Source organism: Ammospiza nelsoni, chromosome 9 (assembly GCF_027579445.1).
Source record: "Ammospiza nelsoni isolate bAmmNel1 chromosome 9, bAmmNel1.pri, whole genome shotgun sequence".
NCBI lineage: Eukaryota > Metazoa > Chordata > Aves > Passeriformes > Passerellidae > Ammospiza > Ammospiza nelsoni.
In genome coordinates, this window is record NC_080641.1 from 26,864,063 (window position 1) to 26,885,890 (window position 21,828).

Consider the following 21,828-nt stretch of genomic DNA (forward strand, 5'->3'; position numbering starts at 1 on the left):
ACCCAAGGATCTCCATGCCCAGCCCTGCTCCCACTGCACGCAGGCCAGATCCCCCAGCGCACATGGAACTCACCCACTTCAGTAGCGCACGTCACCAGCCACCTCACCATCTCCCGCCGCCGCCAGTTGAGCGTGGACAGCGTCATGCGCATCACCTGCGAGGCAAACCTGGGGTGACTGGCTGCCCTGCAGGACTCTAGTGAGGCCACCTAACAGAGCAGTGCTCCCCAAAAATCCCTCTGGTTCAACTGGCTACTAACTACCTTGCACTGCCTCACCTCCACCCAAACCACAGTGAGCACAGGGGTTTCCCAGGGCTAGGTCCCCTGCTCAGGACCATGCAGGGATCAATTTACTCCATCCACAGGGGACACCCTGCTTGGTGGAAGACCATAACCAGCACAGCTGCCACAGCAAGAGGGGCTGAAGGGCCACAGCATCCCCAGCATCATCCTGTACCTGGAGCCCCAGTTCCAGCGCCACATTGAGCAGGGTCGTGTCAGAGTTGCTGTCCGCTGGTGTAGCAATCTTGAATGCATCCTGAGCCAGCTTGAAGATCAAGGAGGAGGAGTGGATGTTTTTCTGGATGGCCTCCAGCACCGTGCGTAGGCGCAGCATGTCCCCTGAGAGTAAGCAAGAACGGTCAGATGGCTCAGGCACCCCCCAACTTGCCCTGGAGGCCCATCTCTTCCCTGCACCACAGCCAGCCCCTCTGACACACACACAGAGGGACACACAATGATGCTGGATCAGGCCCTGCAGCCCAACAGTCTAAAATGGAGCACCCTCCCCAGGAAGTGATACAGCAAGTGTCCTCACTCAAGTTCATCCTCTCACAGAGAGGACAAACAAACCTGAGTGATCCCAGACTCGTCCTGTCTTTAGCAGACATCTCCAGGCACCTGGATGTTCCACCCTGGCTTCAAGTTTGACAGCTGTACAGCAGCTTCTTCCCAGAAAAGGAGGGGTTTGGGGAGATGCCTAGCATTGAATGGCTGCAAAAACATCAGTCTTCATCCAGGAACATTAGGAAGAAGAGGAAAAGCTGTTTGCTGCACACACACTGTCTTGCCCAGCAAGTTCCCTCTGCAAGGCTGGGCTGGGGTTACCCAGACTTGCTGCACCTTGGTCCTTGATGTCCCAGGTCAGGCACATAGCACTCACAACTGAGACAGGCTGAGCTATCCCCAAAGAAGGGAGTTCATGACACAATACCCAACGGTGCTGCAGTACTTCTGCTACAGGAGGTTGTGGGTGCTAGGATATATGATGGCACCAGGAGATGGGGCAGGATCTTGGAAGAGGGACACACCAAGGCATATTAATATCATGATCTGCACCTATCCTCCTATCAGTGCCTGTGGGATGCAGAGTGGGGAGTGGGACCTTTGGGATATGTGCACACCAGAGGTGCTAACATGCCACATTAGGTTCCAGCTTCATTTCTACTCCTACTCATAGACTTAGCAGATGAACTTCATGCAAAGACAACCAAATCATGCACAGCAGTGTGAAAAACCCAGTGCTGCACCTGGACACACGGAGACATCTCGGGTGACTCATAGCTAAAGATATCACCTGCCACCCACCACAGCCGCTTGCACTGCCACCAAAATCCAAGCCTCCCTAAAATGGCTCGTAGGGGCGTGGGCAAGAGAGGCTGCAGGATCACACTGGGACATGCTGCAGCAGGGGAACACCTGAGGAAGGGGACGGTTGGAAAAACAAATGCAATCCAACAGCCCTACATCCCCAACATAAAAACCTCATCCCATTAGGCACTGGAAGGGAGAAAAATACCTGAAGGATAAGCCAAGTACCAGCTCTTCATCTGAGCACTGCAAATCGGGCAGAACACCATCAGCCCTGGTAAAGCAGCCTAGAGGAGGAGGCTGGAAGGAGAGAAGAGGCTGCCAAGGCAGCAAGGTTGGAGCTTTCTGACAGCTCATTTCCCTTCCCTCTCACTAGGAAAAAAAAACATTCCCTGTCAGGCTGGCAGCACCAGGACATCAAGGGCAGTGGTAACTGCTTGGCTGACTGACCCTCATGGAACACAAGACTCTTGCCACCCTGATGGGGTTGATTTCTGGTCAGGAGGATGTATAATGAAAAGCCTGTGCTCTCCTCTGTAACAGTGCCTGGGCAGAAACTGAAGAGGCCCAAGAGACCAGTGAGGTGTTTCATGAGCCCCTTGCAGCTGGGACCAAAGTGTCCTACTCAGCACTGCTGATTACATGTCCAGCAAAAGCCACTTTTGGTTTGGTGCACAGGAAGCCTTTCTCTCTCCCACAGCCTGTGCAGGATCATCACCACAGGGTGGAAGAGACAAACCAGAGGTGAAAGGATAAACAGCTTCAAACTAAACCATGACATGACCTCATGGCATGCCTGGCAGGGACTGCTGGTCTGGCAGCTGGCTGTGCTGCCGAGCAGGCATGGTCCTGCATCACATGGGGCACTACCCAGGACCTGCAGCACCATGGCTTCAAGGCCTGCCTGCACCTCATTGGAAATTCCCATCCTGCCCTGCTGGACCACAAGCCCTTTGGGATAAGAATCCCAGAAAGCCCAGATTCTCAAGGCCAGCTCATCATGCCCTGCCCACAGCAGGTTGCTAGTGGGGCACCATTGGGGCCAGTGCCAGCAGAAACAACAGCTCCCTCCTCTCTCCAGAAAAAACTCTTCCATGCTCTTGTGCACCATCATCCCACCAACCCTGTCCCAAACTCCCTGCCACCAACCTTTGGCTGCCGTGAGCATGGTGGAGGCGAGCTCGCACTGCTGTGACTCCAGGTGCCCCAGGGTGAACCAGCGCGGGTACCTGCTGGGCACCACCGACACCAGGTGGTGAGGGTGGGTCACGTCACCGGATGGGGCCGTGGTCTCCAGGACAGGCAACCTGAAGGGCAAGCAGGAGGAGGCACCATGAGAGCCCAGCCCAGCCCCAGCCTCACCTCCTGTCCCTGAGGTGCTGCCAAGGCGAGGCAGGGGCTGCCTGGAGGCAGCTGCCTGCAGCAATGCCTTTGAACACATCCTGCTGCCGTGCACATGTGCGGCTCCCCGGGCTGCGTGCTCAGCACATGGGCACAGGGATCAATCTGAGACTGACTTGAAAGGGGGGAGAAAGATCCACGGAGTGATTTACAAACTTGTAAGGAAAAGCACAGACCTCAGAGAAAAATAAAAAGGAAGAAAAAGAAGTAAAATCCCTCCTCCCCTCCTGCTCCTTTCATGTCAAAGCACCCGGCAGAACTCCTGACTGTATCATCTGGTTCTTCTTAAAATGCTTGGTTATGATCAGAAGCAGCAGCACATTTCTCCAGGGCCTCTGCAGCCAGGTTAGGTTGCCTATTTTTGTGGGCACATCCAAAAGCCTGGAAAACCTGGGGGAGAAGCAACCCTGAAGAAAGGGAGCAGGATTCTCAAGTCACCAGCCATGGTGACAAATCCTAAACCCCTGAGTTGGTGCTGGGGTTGCTAACTTGACAGCTAGTTATGCAGAAGGGAAACTGCAGCCTGGACATGAAGAGCATCCAAATGTCTCTGCTATCCTCACTTGCAGGCTTGAGATAACCACAGGGCAGCAGAAGCCCAACTTTTCCAGCCCTGGACACAGATACCCAAAGACAGGGAGTCCTAGCTGGGAGCAGGGGATGGGCATTAACAGATGGCATAGCTGGGGCCCTCAGTCCTGTTCAACAGCCAGAGGTCTCAGGTTTGCCAGGACATGGTACTTCCACACACCACAGAGGCCCCTGGCCACTTATTAGGACTGGTTGTCCTCCTGAGCAGCTCTTTCCAGAATAGGGGGATTTCAAACTTCCCCCCAGTGCTGGAGAGAGATGACCCATTCCATTTCACTGAGGAAATGCTGAAAAAAGGCAATGCTCTGGGCCAGGACTTATAACAGTGGTAGAAGGAGAGAGCACTGGGATGTTCTGGAGTTGACAGTGCTCCAAGCATTGACTTGTTTAGGAAATTCCAGCTTTTTCAAGACCCACCCAGTCCCTGCCAAAACAATACACAGGGTGATGTTTGAAGTGTGTCATGGACTGGGGAAGGAGATAGGGCAGCTCTCAGCATCAGCTGTTTCCCCAGTTCCTGAGACAGAGATGGGTTTTAATGGAGAACAGAGTGCAACTGTGCTCTCCACCTGGCTCTGTGACACCCTGAAGCCCGGGGCAAACCATCCACCCATCTGTGCCAGGATAACAGCCCCTGTTGCAGGCAGAGAGGGCTGCAGGGTGCCCGAGGCCTGGCAGACAGAAGGCAGATGACAGTCCTGTGTGTGCCTGGGACCTGCTCTGGCAGAGGATGCCCGTGTCACAGGGGCAGGCAGGCCCAGCCTGCAGTGAGTGGCTGGGTGGAGGGCTGGGCCAGCAGACATTATTGGACCCATAAAAATCTGTACAAATGGAATTTATAAACCAGGAATCACCCAAATGGAGAGCAGGAACCTCTCTGCACTGCTGCTGTGCCCAGTAGTCCTACACACTGCAAAAGATCCCATGGACAGCAAGCTCCAAGCCTGTCTCCACTCCCATCCCTGCTCTAAAGTTGCAAAGCATCCCAGCTTCCCAACAAGCACAGGAGAGAGGCAAAAAGGGGAGCAGAGACAGAATTAAACATGCACCAACCTCATGGCCCGCAAAGCCAGCTTGTATGCCAGGTCAGCATCGTGGGGCAGCAGGGCAGAGAACAGGTATTTGGCAAAGGTGTGCATGGGGACGCTCTCCCGGTGGATGACTTCTCCCAAGCCACTGAAGGGACCACCTAGGCAGAAGCAGAGCCCATCAGTCATAATTAGCCCAGCAGGATCTGTGGCTGGGGTCTGCACCACCCCAAAGCTCTGAGGATCTGCTGTTCAGCTCCCTGGCGTGTTACTCAAGTTGGATCCAGGGAAGCTCTTTCCTTTTCTAAAAGAAAATAAGAAACTAAAGCCATGTGCTCAGTACCCTTCTCCATATTGCCTCTGACTTGGTTTTTTTCTAGGGATGCCAACAAACCCTTGCTTTTCCAGGTGACGGGGCAGAGCAGCCATCCTACAGGCTCTGCACCACATCCAGAGAGGAAGAAGCAGGATGTGCATAAATTTTGAAAAGGGCACCTCAGAGACATTACCAACACTTGGCTAAGACACAAAAGTCAGCTAGATGAGCCAAGGCCCCACCTTCCAGCAGCAAGATGCACTGCTTCCTCAGGGTCTGCACCAGCACTGGGTCCAGCTCCAGGTCCTGCAGGCGGGCAATGATCTGCTCCTCATTGCGGCACACCTTGTCCTGGGCATAGAGACCTTCGGGCATCACTCTCTGCTGACCCATCCCCATCAGGGCCACCTCTAAGGCCAGGGACAGGTAGGACTCGTCACCGTCCTGGCTGCCGGTCACAACGGGCACGTGTTGATACACTGGTGGTTTGGAGTCCCCAGCGTCTGAAAGGAGGGAGAGGAGATGCAGTGGGGTTAGAAGAGTGATCCCAGAGAGCAGAAGCATTGCAGAGAAAAATCTCTCACTTCAGAAGCAAGACCCACACTTCCCTTCCTGTCTGCTTTCAGTTACTCAGAAACAACAGATGAAAGCTCCCTGAAGGAGATGTGGGCTTCATCCTCCCTTCCTGCTCTCACAAGGAGATGCAGGAGACCCAAGACATGTGCAACAGGGTGCACAGCTGACACCAGAGCCTTCCCTTGGACCTGCTCTGCTCTGGCTGCAAACCCTGGGGCTGAGAAAACTCTATTTCTCTCTACTCACTACCTTCCTTCTCTACAGCTCTGCCCTGGTGCTCCTGCCAAGGTGGAGAGGGAGCACTCAGAGTCCAGATGTCCAGAGCCCCAGATCTGCACCCATCTCAGCCACAGACACCAGGAAGGGATCCAGAAGGAACACTTGGTACCTGAAATTTCAAGGCAATTTTCCTCTTCTAATCTACAAGCTTCAGTCAGGGTGAGAAAGAGGCAGCCGATGGGGTTCAGAGGGTGGCCTACCCAGCCCTCCAGGTTGGTGATGGTTGTTGCTCCTCTCTGCAGCAGTTCTGGATAAAATAGAACAGAATAATGGTAAAAGTAAGCAATTTAAAGGCAAGTTCTGCACCCAGAGAGGCTTCTGAGACCAGAGGACTTTTCTTATCCCACAACTTGCATCACAGAAACCTCTAGGGCCAACTCTGGCGTGGTAGTTCATGAGGGCAAGGAGAAGCCACTGCACAGACAACTGAGGGAGCAGGCACAGACACAAAAGAGGTGTCCCTAAGGCCACATAAGATGCAGCAACTCATTCTCAGTTCCAAGGAGACATGAGGGTCTGCAGAGTCCCAAACAAAAGGGCTATAATGCCAGACCTGCAGCTCATGGACTGATTTGCAATGGCAGCCTGAATGTTCTGGAAACACAAGCAGAAATCTCTCCTGAGATGACCAAGACTTCCAGTGATTCTTAAAATTTCATCTTTTGGTGATCTCAAGCTGGCTGAGCTGGCAAGAACCAGGAGTCGCTGACCTTCAGCAGCACTGCAGTAACTGACCCCGGCTCCCTGCCAACTGCAACTGCAAAAGGAGGAACACTGGGCTTGTCTCCTGGTACACTGACTCAGGAAATGCAAGGTGGAAGTAGCACACACAGCCAGTTACTGCTGCTCTGCAGTCAGGCAGCTCCTCTTTAATGCAGGCAGCTCTTGCCTGGGCAACCCTTACAGGCAACCAGACACAGCAACAGTGGGTATAAGAACATCCCCACTGCAGCAGCCTGAAGACAGCACGTGGGCAGCTCTGTCCTTAGTATATGGATATCAACTCAGCTTGGCTCAAGCAACTCAGTTTGTCTTCCTAGGACATAAGCAGTCCCCTGCAGTGCTGCCCATCTCTGCCACTCTGAATGGGGCAGCACAATTCTGTTACACAATCACTAGGCTGGAAGAGACCTTCAAGATCACTGTGTCTAACCCATGCCCTAACACCTCAACTAAACCATGGCACTAAGTGTCACACCCAGTCTTCTCCTAAACACATCCAGGGATAGTGACTCCATCACCTCCCTGGGCAGGCCATTCCAGAACTTTATCACCCTTTCATAAAAAACTATATGAAAGTTTAACAGTACCCTAATACCCAACCTGTATTTCCCTTGATGCAGCTTGAGACTGTGACCTCTGGTTCTGTCAGTGCTGCCTGGAGAAAGAGACCAACCCCACCTGAGCACAGCCACCTTTCAGGGAGTTGTAGAGAGTGATAAGGTCAGCCCTGAGTCTCCTTTTCTTCAGGCTAAACACCCCCAGATCCCTCAATTGTTCCTCACAGGGTTTGTGTTCCCAGCCCCCCTCCAGCCTCGTGACCTCCTCTGGACACACTCAAGGGTCCCAACGTCCTTCCCAAACTGAGGGGCCAGGACTGGACACAGCACTCAAGGTGTGGCCTCACCAGTGCCAAGTACAGGGGAAGAATGACCTCCCTGCTCCTGCTGGCCACACTATCCCTGATCCAGACCAGGAGCCATTGGCCTTCCTGGCCACCAGGACACACTGCTGGCTCACATTCAGTCAGCTGCTCACCAGCACCCCCAGGTTCCTTTCTGCCTGGGCACAGTCCAGCCACACCATCCCCAGCCTGTAGTGTTGCAGGGGGTTATTGTGGCCAAAATGCAGCACTTGGCACTTGGACTTATTAAACTTTATCTTATTGGACTCTGCCCATCCATCAAACCATTCCAGGTCTCTCTGCAGAGCCCTCCTACCTTCCAATACATTGACACACACTCCCAACTTAGTGTCATCTGCAAATTTACTAATGAAAGACTCAATCCCCTCATCCATGTCATCAATAAAAATACTGAACAGAACTGGCCCCAGCACAGATCCCTGAGGGACACTACTGGTGCCTGGCTGCCAGCTGGATGCAGCACCCTCACCAGCACTCTCTGGGCCTGGCCATTCAGCCAGGTCCTAACCCAGCACAGAGTGCTCCTGTCCCAGCTGTGGGCTGCAGCTTTTCCAGGAGAGTGCTGTGGGAGACAGTGCCAAAGGCCTTGCTGAAGTACAGGTACAGAACATCCACCAGGAGGGTCACCTGGTCATGAAAGGAGACCAGGTTGGTCAAACACAACCTACCCCTCCTAAACCCCTGCTGGGTGGCTCTGATACCCTGGCCATCCTGTGAGTGCTGTGTGATGACGCTCAATATAAACCTTATCAGGTACTGAGGGCAGGCTAACTGGCCTGTAATTACCAGGATCCTCCTTCCTACCCTTTTTGTGAATGGGTGTCACACTGGCCAGCTTCCAGACATTTGGAACCTCACCAGTGAGACAGGACTGTTGGTAAATGATGGAGAGTGGCTTCACAAGCTCATCTGCCAGCTCCCTCATCACCCTGGGGTGGATCCTCTCTGGTCTCATAGATTTATGAACATCCAAGCAGATCAGCAGTTCTCTGACTGCCTCTTCCTGGATACCAGGGGGCCCATTCTGCTCCCTGCCACCATCTACCAGCCCAGGAGGCCAGCTGTCCTGAGGACAAGCCATCTTCCCACTAAAGACTGAGGCAAAGAAGGTGTTAAGCATTTCCACCTTCTCCTCATCTGCAGTTACTGAGTTCCCTCCCGCATCCAGTACAGAACAAAGGTTGGTCTTACCCTTCCTTTTGGTGTCAGTGTATTTGTAAAAACATTTTTAATTATCCTTTACAAAAGTTGCCAAATTAAGTTCGAACTGAGCTTTGACATGTCAAGTTTTTTTCCAACGTACCCTAGCAACCCCCTTAAATACTCCGTGAGACACCTGACCCTCCTTCCAATGATGATACATCCTCGTTTTATTCCTAAGTTCCCTCAGAACATCGTTGCACATCCAGGCTGGATATCTGGAAAAAAGACATTTCCAACAGAGATACCCCAGCCAAACATCACAAGGCACTTGTCACATAGCTCTACTCATACCTTTCTTCTGATGCTTGTATATTTCCAGCTGCCTTTGCTGCTGCAGTCGCAGGGTGTTGATGATGGCAACAGTGAGTCGGAGAGCCTCTCTGGGGTAGCCGTGGGAGCGCAGCGCATCCACCCGAGCGCAGGCTGTGGGGACGTGCTCTGCAAGGCAAGGAACAGGGCACGGCTGAACCACAGGCATTGACAGGACAGCACTCATGGGCCACCTTCTACTCATGTTCCCCAGGAACAGGGGCACGGCTGAACCACAGGCATTGACAGGATGGCTCTCATGGGCCACCCTCTACTCATGTTCCCCAGGAACAGGGGCACGGCTGAACCACAGGCATTGACAGGACAGCACTCATGGGCCACCTTCTACTCATGTTCCCCACACCTGAGCTAAACTCCTGCTTCCTGTCTTGAATTCATCCCTTTCTCCCTGCTCCTGGAAAGGATGCCTACCAGGAATACTAACGGGACTCCTGCCACTTTCAACCCACAGCAGCCACGTCAGTACCTAAATCCCCACCTCCACAAAGCTTATCTAATGGCAGCATTTCCAACACACCATTGCTGCAGCACCACAGCTCCAACGCTGCCTGTTACAGCCCTGCCACTCATTTCTCCTAAAACCTGCATGGCTTATCTCGATTTCTCTCACTGCTCTCAGGGCACAGGGTGAGGCTGGGCATCCAGCACTGTGCTGGGGGCACTGGCAGACTTGAGGTGATGCTTTGAAGTGACTCCCTAACACCTCCATGGAGTGAGCTCTGCAGACATCCTGTCTCTTCTGCAGTTCTCCTACCTGGTGTTTTATTATTAGGAACAGTTGCACTAAACCCCCTCCCAAGACTCACAGTTGCTTAGGAATTCATCTGCTCCCGCTGCTTATTGCTCACCTGAAATCACAAGCAACTGTGGAGAGGATTATGACTGAGTGAGAAATTAGCAGGAGCAGATGACATGACATGCTGCATAACAAGCAGCAAAAATCCCATTTTCTTTCAAAATGTCCTACCAAGGGGAGAAAAAAACCCAGGCAAACACAGATGATCTGAAGTTATCGTAGAGGGATAATTTCTATTCCTGGAAGACTTCAGAAAGCTCTGGAAATGCAGACAACCACCTCCACAAATGGGGTATCCATATCCCAAAGGTCACCCACAAGGAATACATGAGGAAGAGATTTCAGAACAAACACATCTGTAAAAGAGCTTCTTGTTGCTCCCTCTATTCATTTGCTAAATGGATGAAATATTCATCTTCTCACTGAATTCATCACTGGAAGTTGCTGACCAATCACCCTCCTCTCCCAGCACTGAGTCCCTGAAGAGGTGCCAAGAAAGCAAAAGCGCAAAATCCAAAAATCAAGGCAAATGCATCAGAAAAATAGCATGCACCAACCAGCTGGGGAAAAGGGCTCACCAGAACCCAGACTAGGCTCAGGAGAGGGGAGCTGTGGCCACCACATCCCTTCTAGATGGAGTCCATGGATGCACTAACCCAGCACTGCTGCCTGTGGCTGTGTGGGACGGGGATCTCCTGCCTGCAGCTGCCCAGAACTCTTCCCAGAGCAGAAATATCCTCTCCTGTTCCAGCTAAGGTGTACCAACAGCCTAGATTTGAGCCCTTCCTATCTCCTGGCATTAACAGCAACCTAGTGCCTGTTACTCCAGAAACTACATCTCTAGACAACCTTAAATATTCTCTTTCCTTGTGGCAGACCCCAGCTTCTGGAGTGGACAACAGTGCAATGGTGGGCTCTGACCTGTTTTGTGTTCATATACTCAACTCTTGGACTGCAGGGAATAAGTAATTCCCCCTTCCTGAAGGTGGGTGGGGACTTGTGTCTCCCATTTTGGGGTCTGTCTTAGGGCTGACAGCCACACCAGGTTCCCCCCCAAGCCCTTCATGTCACTCATTCTCATCCCAGGCAAGTAACTGTTTGAGGGTCCACAGATCTGCCTGGGGTGATGACTTTGCAGGAGAGAAGAATTTGTGTGGCTTGAGGTACTTGGGCTAAAAGCCTACAACACAGGAGGCCTCTGGGCTTGCCTGGCCCAGTACACCTTAAGCTCCCATGAGGCTTAATTGTACTGACTGCTAGTTGCCTTTAAGAGAAGACTAACAAGAAGGGGAGAGGAGGAAACAGAAAATCTGCAGGATACAGCTGTGCTTTTGCAGTCAATTTTCAAGAGACTTTAAGTGTCCAGACCCTCTGTACTGGAAACAGTGAGAGGTTGCTCTGGGGACAGCTAAACACTGGCAGGATAAAAAGGGACATGATGAGCTTGGTCCAAACTGCCCGAGAGAAGGCCAGACTGTAAATATGTGGAGATTGCTCTAAGGATTGTGGCTGGGGCGTGGGTGGGCACTGAATTCTTCTGCTCCCCCCACTCCTCAGGCTAAGGGCCAGGGCAGCAATTTCAGTCTAAAATGCAGGAATTGCAAGGACCCAGGGCAGCCTCAGGTGACTCCTCTCCACTAGAAACCCAACCCACACAGGCCATGAGAGGGGCTGCTGCTTTGGATGCTCACCCAGCCACAGGGGCTGTCCCTGGGAGTTGAAGAGGAGGCTCTCCCCCTCCCGCTGGTAGGAGGGGGACACGTAGAAGTCGCTGCTGATGATGCGCTGCAGGTGGCTGTCCTGCCAGTGCAGGTCACAGCCCTCGATGGCCCGCGTGAACACCGTCCGTCTGGGCCTGGCCAGGGAGTCTGCAAAGGGAAAAACATCAGTGTCCTGCTGGGGCAGGGGCAGCCTGCTCCTCCTCCCAGACACGACCTCCCTGGGCACAGCTCTGCCTTTACAATGACAGCAAAACCTGGTCTCACCCCAGTAGTTTCTGGGAGGGACATGGGCTCTGGCTTTGGATACCTCTGCTGACTAATGTCTCCTCAGACAGCATTGCTAAGTCATTTGCTAGAATAGCTGACTTGGTCAGAGAGGTGAGAAAAGAGCCAGGCACCACCCACCCATTTGCTCTGTGACCACAATCCACTGTCACACACCAGGCTGATGCCTTGAAACCTGGCAGTGTGCTCCCTCCCCTGTGACACTGAGCATGCAGGCAGCTGCCCCTGGGTCAGGACTGGGCTTCCTCAGCATTACTGCCCTGCAAGCACCATGAGCTCTCCTCCTCTGCTCCAACACAGTCTCAGCTGCACTGAACTGCAGCTTCTTAGATTAGCAGCACATGAAGCCACGAAGGGAACCACACGAGTGTCTCAGCTGCCTCCCAGTGACTGGGGGAGCCCACCACCCCCAGCAGCCTCTGTGGGCCATGTGAGAGGGCTGGAACGGAGGAGACAGCATCATCTGAAACCCCGCTGCTGCCCTGCACCGGATATCTGCTCCTCTTCAGAGCTGCTCTGTAACTTCACGGGCCTTTCTGAAACTACCAAATGCTAGATTAGCATTTCACCCCATCCAGACCAATCAAGACAAATGGTTTGATATGAGGAAAAAACCTGTCTGGAGCAATCCCACTATCACTCCAGCCACACTGGATCATGAAGGCCAAACACAGCTGGCAGGCTGCAAAACGGGAAGCCCCAAAGGGGGTGCAACGTTCCATGTTAGGTCCTGCAACCCACAAGAGGGGCTGAGCTAAAGGCATTCAAGGGTGTAAAACAAAAGGCACTGTTCAAAGCTGATCCAGGGAGGCTGGGTAAACATGCTCCGGAAACGATGGCAACAAGCAATTAGCCAGAATGCTGCAGGCACCCTGAGGTGGAGAGAAATTAAACAGGTGTTTGTATGTTGAGAACCAAGGCTGCTCACTTTACCAGGAAGGATTTCAAGAATCAGCTGTTCTTCAGTAATAAAAGAGGCTGTCAACAATCTGGAGCAGTATTTGCATATGCACAAACACGAACCCCAGGACACCTCCAGGATCTGGGCTGCTTTCAGTCCCCTTCTTGGAGAGGCAGGAGCACAGGGACAAGAGAAAGAGACATCCCTGGCATGTGCTTTGGGAACTCCCTGAAGGTCTAAAACAAATGACCTGTTCAGCCCTAGCAACCTTCCCCAAATGCCAGAGCAAATCCTTGGGAGAGCTGGGAACATTGGGGGGGTAGTCCTGGGACTGATGCAGGACATGGAGCAAGGCCAGGTTAAATTAAGCTGCTCCCTGAGGAAGAGCATAGGGAGGTCGGGCATGTGGTCCTGGCCATGGCTGGCATGGTTGGCAGGACAGCCACACTCCCCAACTGCTGCTGCAGGACCAACCCCACCCTGAATAATGAAGTTTCCCCTGTGGCATGGCTGCTGTCCCCCTCTCCTCCACCCACTTTGGCCACACATAATACACCGAAGAGCAATCCAGTGCAGCAGACAGAGGCATGTGAAGAGCAATAACTTTCAATTAAAGTCTACTTCAGGCAAAAGGAAGGAGAAAGTGTGTTTAAACTTAAAGGGATCAAATGCTTTGTCAGCGGTTGAGAAACTATTTTAGCACTAAGGAACAACCCCTTAACTACATCTGCTCTGTCTGTGCTCTGCACTTGAACTGCGTTAACATTCCTGGCTAATGACTTCCCTAGCACCTGAATCACAGCCTTTAAGTGAGGCTTAAGGGCAGGGAAATGGGCTCTGCACCATCTCCAGCTCCTCACTCTCACATTACAGCCAGGACTCCTGAGCTCAGCTCTGCTCTGTGGCAAGCAGCACTGTTTTCCTGTATTATCCCATGCCCAAACCCGCACTAAACTCCCCCAAAGTCAAACTGCTTTAGAACAGTCCCTAAACTCAAAACGCGGGCAACTTTACCCTGTAGCAAAGAAGCAAACATTTATATATAAACCAGAGGCTGTGAAGACAAATATTGTGTACTCCTACGACTTGCAGAAACATAACCAGCAGCTGAAGCGAGTTCTCTCAGCTTTGGGGTGAGTTCTGACCTGGACCCAACCCCTGTGGCTGTCAGCTGGATTTCCACTCCCTGCCCAGACTCACCTTGGCTGTGACCGGAGCTCTGCGTAAGCGCGTTAGTGATGTTGGGAAGCTCGTTACCATAATTGCCATCTTCCAGGGGACAGACGTCCATCTCACCCCACTTGCGCAGCTGCCGGAGCCAGCAGGATTTCTCTTCCAGCTTGCAGTGTGGGTTTAACACCACACACACCCACAGGGCCCCTAAACAAAGCCAAGAAATCACGGAGGTGCCACCGCCATGCGTGCGGGGCAAAGCTCTCTGGCCGCCCCGAGAGCCTGTGAGGTTCCATCGAGGTTTGTAAACTCATTTCAGCATAATGCAGAGACCCAGGAGGGGGATTTACACAGCTTCTAAATAAGGAGGAAATTAACTCTATCCCAGCTGAAACCAGGACAAAGTAAAACTCCTTCGTAATGAAGCTAAATTATAATCTCATGAGATGGGGGACAGTGGGGAGGGGGGAAGGAGAGAGCGGCTGTGTATGAATTTGTGAGTGCTTCTGTCTGCCAGGACAAATCTAGTGTTTGAACTATACATCAAAGCATGCTTAAAAACACCCTGGCAAGCTGCAGAGTCTGCATCTCCAAAGACTAACCTGATTTTGATCCTACCCACGTTCCAAGCGCTTTAAAACCCGCTCTGAATGCTATTTCATCTGCTATTGTTCTTCAGGCCATTTGCATTCAACTATTTAAAAAGGAGATTTGGTGTATTTTCTTTCTTTTTTTTTTTTTCTTTTTCAATCCCTACTAGCCCCAAGCCTGCAGAGGAACCAGCAGAGGAACCTGGAGCTTGGCCTGATGTCTTGCAGAGCCCTCCCTGATGCAAGCCCTTTGGATCTCACAAGTCAAGCTGCTCACCAGCAGGACACCCACACTGACACCCTCTGGGTCAACCATGGGACCTCACATGATGCTGGTGATGCTGTCTGCTGTGTGAGAGACAAAACCAGAACCAAGGACATCTGTCATCATTAAGATCCAGCTCGTCCTTTCATAAAACAGGGCTGATGCCGGTGCTGCTAACTGAGCCTTGCAGACTATTCCGAGTCACTCACTGCTCTGATAAGGGCTACAGCAACCTGAGTAAGTGTAAACCCGTTGATTTTTCTTTAGCTAACTCCATTTCTACCCAAATTTTCCTGCATAGCTGCCAGGATGTAGCATGTCCCCTCCCTTGTGCTTCCCTGCAGGGTGGGATGGCTGTAGGCTGACACAGCTGCAATATGAGGTATCCCCAGGGATCCCCTCAGGCTGAGCAGCTCCTGCTGCTTCTCTCTCTGTCCATGTCAAATCCTGTCACACGTGGAACAGCTCAGCTTCCTGCAGAAACACCCTCCCTGCCTCTCCTCCATGGGCTCAGCAGAGCCCTGGAGCACCTTCCTTCTCCCTGCTGTCCCTCACCTCTCCATCACTTCCAGAGCCAAAGTTCCCATCCCAAAGTGACAGCCAGCAGCACAACAACATCACCCAACATGCCTCCACTGCACAACAAGGAGATTCCTCCACAAGCCCCAACCACCTCCCTCGCTGGCCGCGTTTTGAGCAGCAGCTCCCCAGCCCTGCCATTGAGCCAAACAGCCCCAAGCAAGGCTGCAGATCCAACGGGAGCCAGAGCAGCCAGTCCCTCTGCCAGACAACATGAGGCAAACCCAGGCTGAGCAGCGATGTCCTGGCTGTGGCTCCACTCTGGTGCATCTCTGCTCCTCTGCATTACAGCTGAGCTTTGGTGGTGCTTCTGGGTGCATGGCCCCTGACCAATCCTTTGCCAGCTGGAACTTGTGGACATGTCTGGTTCAAATCATTAGTAAGGCGTGGAGACTGTGCCTGTCTGGCTCCTTGGAGCTGCCTGGCTGGGCAGGACAGACGTCACCACGTCACAACGCAGATGGTGGCAGCAGCATCACATCCAGGAATGGGCACGGGAAAAGCAATTGCAGGCACGAGCACCAGCAAATGTCCAAAGCAGCCCTTGCCCAGTTCAGCTCAATCTCTGCCCCCAGAAAAGCCCACCAACACCTCACTTTTTTCTGATGAACAGAGGGGATTAAGATTTTTGAGCTGCAACATCAGCAATTAATTAATGTGTAAAAGAGGTACCTCCCTGGGGGCCCATCCTTACCAGAGTATATCTATGTCACTCACTCACAGGCTCCTGCAGGCTCCATGGGGGATACTCAGACATGGCATCTTTATAAAAATCAGGTCTCAGCTCCAGAAAATGAGTCTTCCTTAAGGAAGGGGATAGAGCTTCCCACCTCCTCGGGTGGCCATGAGATAAAACCTGCACTCGACTCTGGGTGTCGGGCATTCCCTTCCCACCAGTGCTCCCCTGTTGTCACTGCTCTCACTGCTCTTCGCCCACTCTGGGGGTGCTTGTGTCAAAAGCAGCCTCGGGCAGTTTCAACTCACGCCTCTGAGGGTGCACAGATCTTGACTGACAGGCAGTAACAAGGCTTGGTGCTCCAGCTTCACCGCCCCCAGGAATGGGATGCACCCGCTGGATTTTTGGCTCCCACAGCTCTGCTAATATGCGTTCCTCGGAAGCCTCATGACTTTGCTGCCTATTTTTGAGAGCCCTCTGAGGCATCCTTTGCATGCCAAAACATTATGCCCCTGGGCTCTCCTGCAGAAAGAACGATGTGGTGGGGAGGTGGGAACTAGGAGGGAAGTGAGATTTGCATCTGTCTCAGTCATGATAATTATCTGGGAGATATAACAGAGTGGTTTTCTGAGCCCTGTGGTCAAGTGACATCAGCTGACAGCACAAGTGACTCCTGTCCTGAGCCGAAATGCCACACCAGGTCAGACTCCATGTCTCTTCACATGCTGCAGAAACCTTCATCTGAACTTTCTGATAGCAGGAGGTTAAGTGGGGAACAAAGCGGCAGATCACGATTAAGCTAAGCCTCTAAACAAAAATGCTTTTTGATGACGGGGCTGGGTGCAGGGACAGGGGGGGTCAGAGCCTTCCCAGCCCAGTGGTCCTGGCTGCAGGCCCCAGAGCAGACAGGCGCTCCGATCCCGCGCCCAAGTTTCCCAACCATCAAAGAAATTCTCCCGTTTCCCACAGGGTCGCTCCCCGGCTTAATCTGCTGAAATTCCCCACTGTAAACAAGTGGCCGAGATAAATAAACCCGTCTCCAGGCAGATTAAGGTCAGGCTGCACTTCAGCTGGTTTTTCGTCTATTTTTTGTAATTAGGCTTTAATCGTAAGTACTAATGCGCCAGGGCAAATACTCCCACGCTGCTGAGCTCTCCATCCAGCAGGTCCTTCCTCTGGCTCCCCAGCAGACGGGGCAATAGAGGTTCAGTTGGCAGCACAGGCACAAGCAAACTATCCCGTTTTTATTTTCATTTCCTTTTTTTTTTTATAACTCTGAAATCCTGCAAAATCCTTTACATTTTCCCCAGCATAAATCCACAATCTTCTTTAAGGCTGATCTTCTTCCAATCCCACGCAAGTCTGTGATGCAGTCTTTGCTAAAATCGATGATTAATTATTAAACACGTGCCCAAAATAATTTCCAAGAGGCCCTTTTTTTGCTTCTAATTGGTGGAGGATTGTGGTCTGTGCCAGGGCTTCCCGTGGCAGCTGGCAACAGGCTCCTCATCCCTCCTTCAGCAGTAATGGTAATACTGGCAGCTTTGGCATCCACAGCCCACAGGCAGTGGGATGTAGTGCTTCCACTGCCCCATGTGCCCTGGCTACTGTTACCCACCCAGGGATGGTTTAGGACACTGCTCTGCATTCCTGATGTTTGCTACTGGTGAACACCCCCAACTCCGAGCAGCTCTGGTCTCTGTGCCTCCACACCTCCTTCAGAGATATGCTCTGCTCCAACAGTAAACACTGCACAAGGCCAAATGCAAAAGGCTTCTGTAAAATGAAGGAATAATCCCTGCTTTGAGTACATTCCATGCCCTTCTGGAGTTGCTTCTTGGAACATCACCGTATCCTCTACAGGAGCTTCTCTTCAGCATGGAGATGCCCAGACCCTCACGTGTGACGCGCCTCTGCCAGGCGAGCTGCTCTGACGTGTGTTGGCTGGCACCACACTTCCCCTGCTGTCGTGTTGATCCAGCACTGGAAGGGCCCTGACATTCCCCAGCCACTCTGCCATCTGCCAACGGGGACGTGCTGCCACCTCCTCCCACTCTGCCGACCAAACCTGCATGCACCAACCTGGTCCTTGTACAGTTAAGCCAGGACTGAAACCCAACCACCCTCGCCTCTCCTGTGCTCCCGCTTGGATAGCAGTTTGGAAATCTGGCCAAATAATCTGTAATTTTAAACAAATTGCTTCCTGCGTCCAGGCCTGCCCACACATCCATCCATTCATATATCACCAGTGCACTTGCTTTCTTCCATGTGGAAATTCTGGCTTGGTGGACTTGGCCACCTCTCCGGGCTCCTTGCATATCCAATTGTCTAGCTGCAGCATCCCAAAATCCTGGAAATATCTTCTTGGCAAGCAAGCACAGATGAGCTCTCCAGAGCTGGTGTGGTTATTTCCATCCAGGAAACTTCATACAAAAACAAGACATCCCACCCCTGCCCAGATCTTGTCTGCATAGTTTGGCCAGGGTTCCCAGCCTCATTTCTGTTTGCATTTGTTGGGCACTTGGTAGGTGGGTTTGTGATTTCCAGCTGCAGTTTCAGATGTTCCAGATCCCAGACCATCCTAATCCTTCTTCCAGCTCTACCATATCCCTTTGGTGCTAGCCCATCCGCCCCTGCCCTTGGCACAGTATCTCCTACCAGCAGGCTGCAGAGGAGCTCAAACTCACTCATCAAACTATGGCTCAAGTCAAACTATTCACTCAAGATCCCATATATCCAGGAGAGCACAGAACTGCAGGGTTAACTTCGCCACACAACCCTACTCCCCAAAGCCCACGTCATCTAAATGTTTTATTCTAATGATATTACAGTGTCAGCCAGCTGAGCTGGTGTCTAAGGTGCTTAGCTAGAATTACCCAGAACTGCATTTCCCTCACAGCCAGGCTCTGTGCTGCCCATCCTGCCCCCCTCACTCTGGAAACGTGCACCACAGCAGGCAGAATCTGTTAGATGTGATGAGACTTGAGAACCCGCCTTCCCCTCTCTGGATCAAGGTTCCCCCAGGAACAGAACTTCCACATCCAGGCTACATCCAGCCCCTGGGGCTCACCTGCCCTGTGTCCTCCCTCACAAAGGCTTTGGGGCAGCTCACCAAATACCAGCCTGCTGGAAGCACAGGACCAGCAACACACTGCACACCTATCATCCTTGATCCTTTTGCAGGAGAGGGGCAGGTTTAAGGTTTTGAACTGTGTGGTTTGGGCCTGATCCAGCTGTCTCACAGTGATTCCCCAGCAAGGGATGCAGTAAGGTCCTGGCATGTCTCAAGGTCTCCGTTCCCAAAACAGAGCCCCACAGAGCCTCTGTAATGATGCCCATTGGGCCAGCAGACAGGTAACTCTGCTCCTCTCTGCAAGGCAGTGACCCTTACCCAGCTCATCCCAGAGCTGCCGGCACTTCTCTGTTATGCCTGTCCCCTGCTGCCTCCAGAGGGAGAGCCGAGGATCAGCCATGAACTGCTCTGTAATCAACGTCAGCATCCTGGCGCCATTGGAGTCCCTCATGCGCAGCATCTCCCGGACCTGGAAAGGACAAAGAGAAAGCCTTGGGTGAGACAAACCATGGCCCCTCAAAGGTGCTTATGACACATTCACCTGGCTGGCAAGCCACAGCTTCCTCAGCCTGAGGGTTCAGACTGTATGTAAATGCATACATACATATATATGTGTGTGTGTATAATGGACAGTCACGCATTATAACCCTCATGCAATGGCTGTGATGAGGCTGACGGGAGCCCAGTTGAGTAGCAGCCACAGCCAGGCTGTGAAGGAGACTGAGATTAAGAACATGAAAGCAAAGCCCTTCTGCAAAGAAGGGTGGTGAGATCTGTGAGTTATGGTTCCACCTTCCCATGGTCTTGGTAGGCTTTGCAGGGTTGGCTTTTTCCCCACTGCGCTGAAGGGGAGATGGGGGAATGCCCTTCCTTGCACAGGGATCATGGTATCCATGGGAGGAAAGGACCTGCCAGGACAGCAGGTGAGACAATCCAGGCCTGACCCAGAGCCTGGATTACAACTGCCTGCTCTGCGACAGGGCGAGAAGGCACTGGAGCAGAGATTCCCAGCTGTGATGGGCACCCTGCCAGGGCAGCCAGCGAGTGCCAGCTACGTGACACGCTGAGCAGAGATGGGAGAGAGCAGCCGGCTCCTCACCTTGGCAAACATGGAGTTGAGCTGCTTCCCCGAGCCGTAGTACCCTCCCTGAGATAGGAACAGCTTCACCTGCTCTCGGACCTGCTCCTCGTCCAAGTGCCAGCAGTTCTCGTCATCGATGCTGGCCCCAGCAGTGGGGTCAGGAGCGCCTGAGAGGATGGGGGGGAGAAAGAAGAGAGACAACCATGTTTATGGCAGCAGGGTCAGCAGTCCCACTAGCAAGGAGTGCACCTACCTCTGTTTTATTAGGAACACACCTTTACTTTATCGGCTCAGGTGACAGAAAACCAACTTGATTCCTCAGCAGTGAGCCCAAGTGGCAGCACTGTGCTGTCCTAACACGGTACTGGCAGCAGCCACCAGGAAGGATATCCTGACCACAGGGCTAATGCTTGCATGGCCCCTCACCCTCTGTACCCCATATGAAATGAGGCTGAGGAAGACCAGGGACCTGCCTTCCTCCCAAGCCCCAGGAGTGCAGGCAGCACAGCTGCAGAGCCCGCAGAGCTCTGCGGCTCCAGGGAGCGCCCAGAGCTCCTGCTCCACATGACCAGTTTGTTAAAGCATCAGTAAAGCTCCAATTCCTGCAAGCCCTTCCCCATGTCTGGAACAGTCTAACAAAGGTACTACTGCACTTGGGCTCCAGAGCCCTGGGTTAAACACCTGGTCCTGCCCCTCACTTGCTTTAGGACAGGGGACAAGTTCCTGGGCATCAGTGTACCTGCCTGAGAGAGACCCTCCGTGGGAAAGAACAAAGGATCAATAACCCTTCAAAGAGCAAGCTGTGACCAGAGCAGGGCCTTTGGCAGGCACACATATGCGTTCACACGCTGCATTTCATCTTCCAGAGAACAAAAGAAAGAAAGAAAACCCACAATTGATTTAAACAAGTTGGATCATACTTCCCTCACCTTGCCCTTTTCAATTCCCATTTTCCTGCCCAAACACTATCCTACATCCCAGCCATGGGTTCCAGGGCTCACAGGACAGGCAGTAGCACAACTCCAGTGAGCAGCCAAGAGCACAAAGTAGAACAGAAAGTTGAATTTTCAGCTGTCTGCTTTTAGGTCCTGCTCTACAGAAACTCCTTAGGGAAAATCAGTACCAAGGAGGGACTGCTGCAGCTGGAGGATGCTCCACTCCACTTTGGTCTGCTTCTCCTATCTCCCTCTCAAGAGAGGAAGAGGGTGAGCACAGCAAGAGCAAGGTGCTGCATGAGAAGCCATGGGATGCTGTAGCTGACACATTCCAAATTAAATCTTCATGATGTCTTTTTCAAAACTGGGATCTGGTTGGGGAGCAGACATCACTTTCCTACAGAGACAGCCTGGGATGCTGTGCACACCCCAGCATTGCTGAACCAGGAGCTCAAATACAATTCATGAAAATTGTGCTCCAGGATGCCTGCTCAGCAGGGCAAGTGTCTCTTCCTGCCTTGTAAGAAAGACAACATCAACCTCAGGGGTTCTGCTCCTCCAGCGGCTGAGGACACTCCTGACCCGCTAAGATACAGTTATTTGTATTAATGTCCTTTACAAAATTACTTTAATTTCTGCTAACAGTCACTGCCTGAGAGAAGTTCCAGCAAGCTCTAGGCATGCTGAAGGGACAGGATGCTGCTGCTCCCTCTGCAGAATAATTTATAGTTGACACAACCACATAATTGGGACGAGAGATGGAGCAGCAGAAAGGAAATCACAGTTCCTGGA

The 21,828-nt window shown here is 52.4% G+C and overlaps 1 protein-coding gene across 1 annotated transcript in view; it reads right to left on the reverse strand.

The window, feature by feature from the left end:
• ZSWIM5 (zinc finger SWIM-type containing 5) overlaps window positions 1–21,828 on the reverse strand; it is a 96,951-nt gene that overhangs the window by 1,678 nt on the left and 73,445 nt on the right. Inside the window, exons 3-13 of the mRNA XM_059478534.1 lie at window positions 20,120–20,268; window positions 19,339–19,489; window positions 13,865–14,044; window positions 11,449–11,625; window positions 8,923–9,069; window positions 5,893–6,030; window positions 5,171–5,431; window positions 4,638–4,773; window positions 2,742–2,899; window positions 460–623; window positions 74–155 (exon numbers count right to left, since the gene is read on the reverse strand). Coding sequence (XP_059334517.1) covers window positions 74–155; window positions 460–623; window positions 2,742–2,899; window positions 4,638–4,773; window positions 5,171–5,431; window positions 5,893–6,030; window positions 8,923–9,069; window positions 11,449–11,625; window positions 13,865–14,044; window positions 19,339–19,489; window positions 20,120–20,268 — 1,743 coding nt within the window. The remainder of the gene's footprint in view (window positions 1–73; window positions 156–459; window positions 624–2,741; window positions 2,900–4,637; window positions 4,774–5,170; window positions 5,432–5,892; window positions 6,031–8,922; window positions 9,070–11,448; window positions 11,626–13,864; window positions 14,045–19,338; window positions 19,490–20,119; window positions 20,269–21,828) is intronic.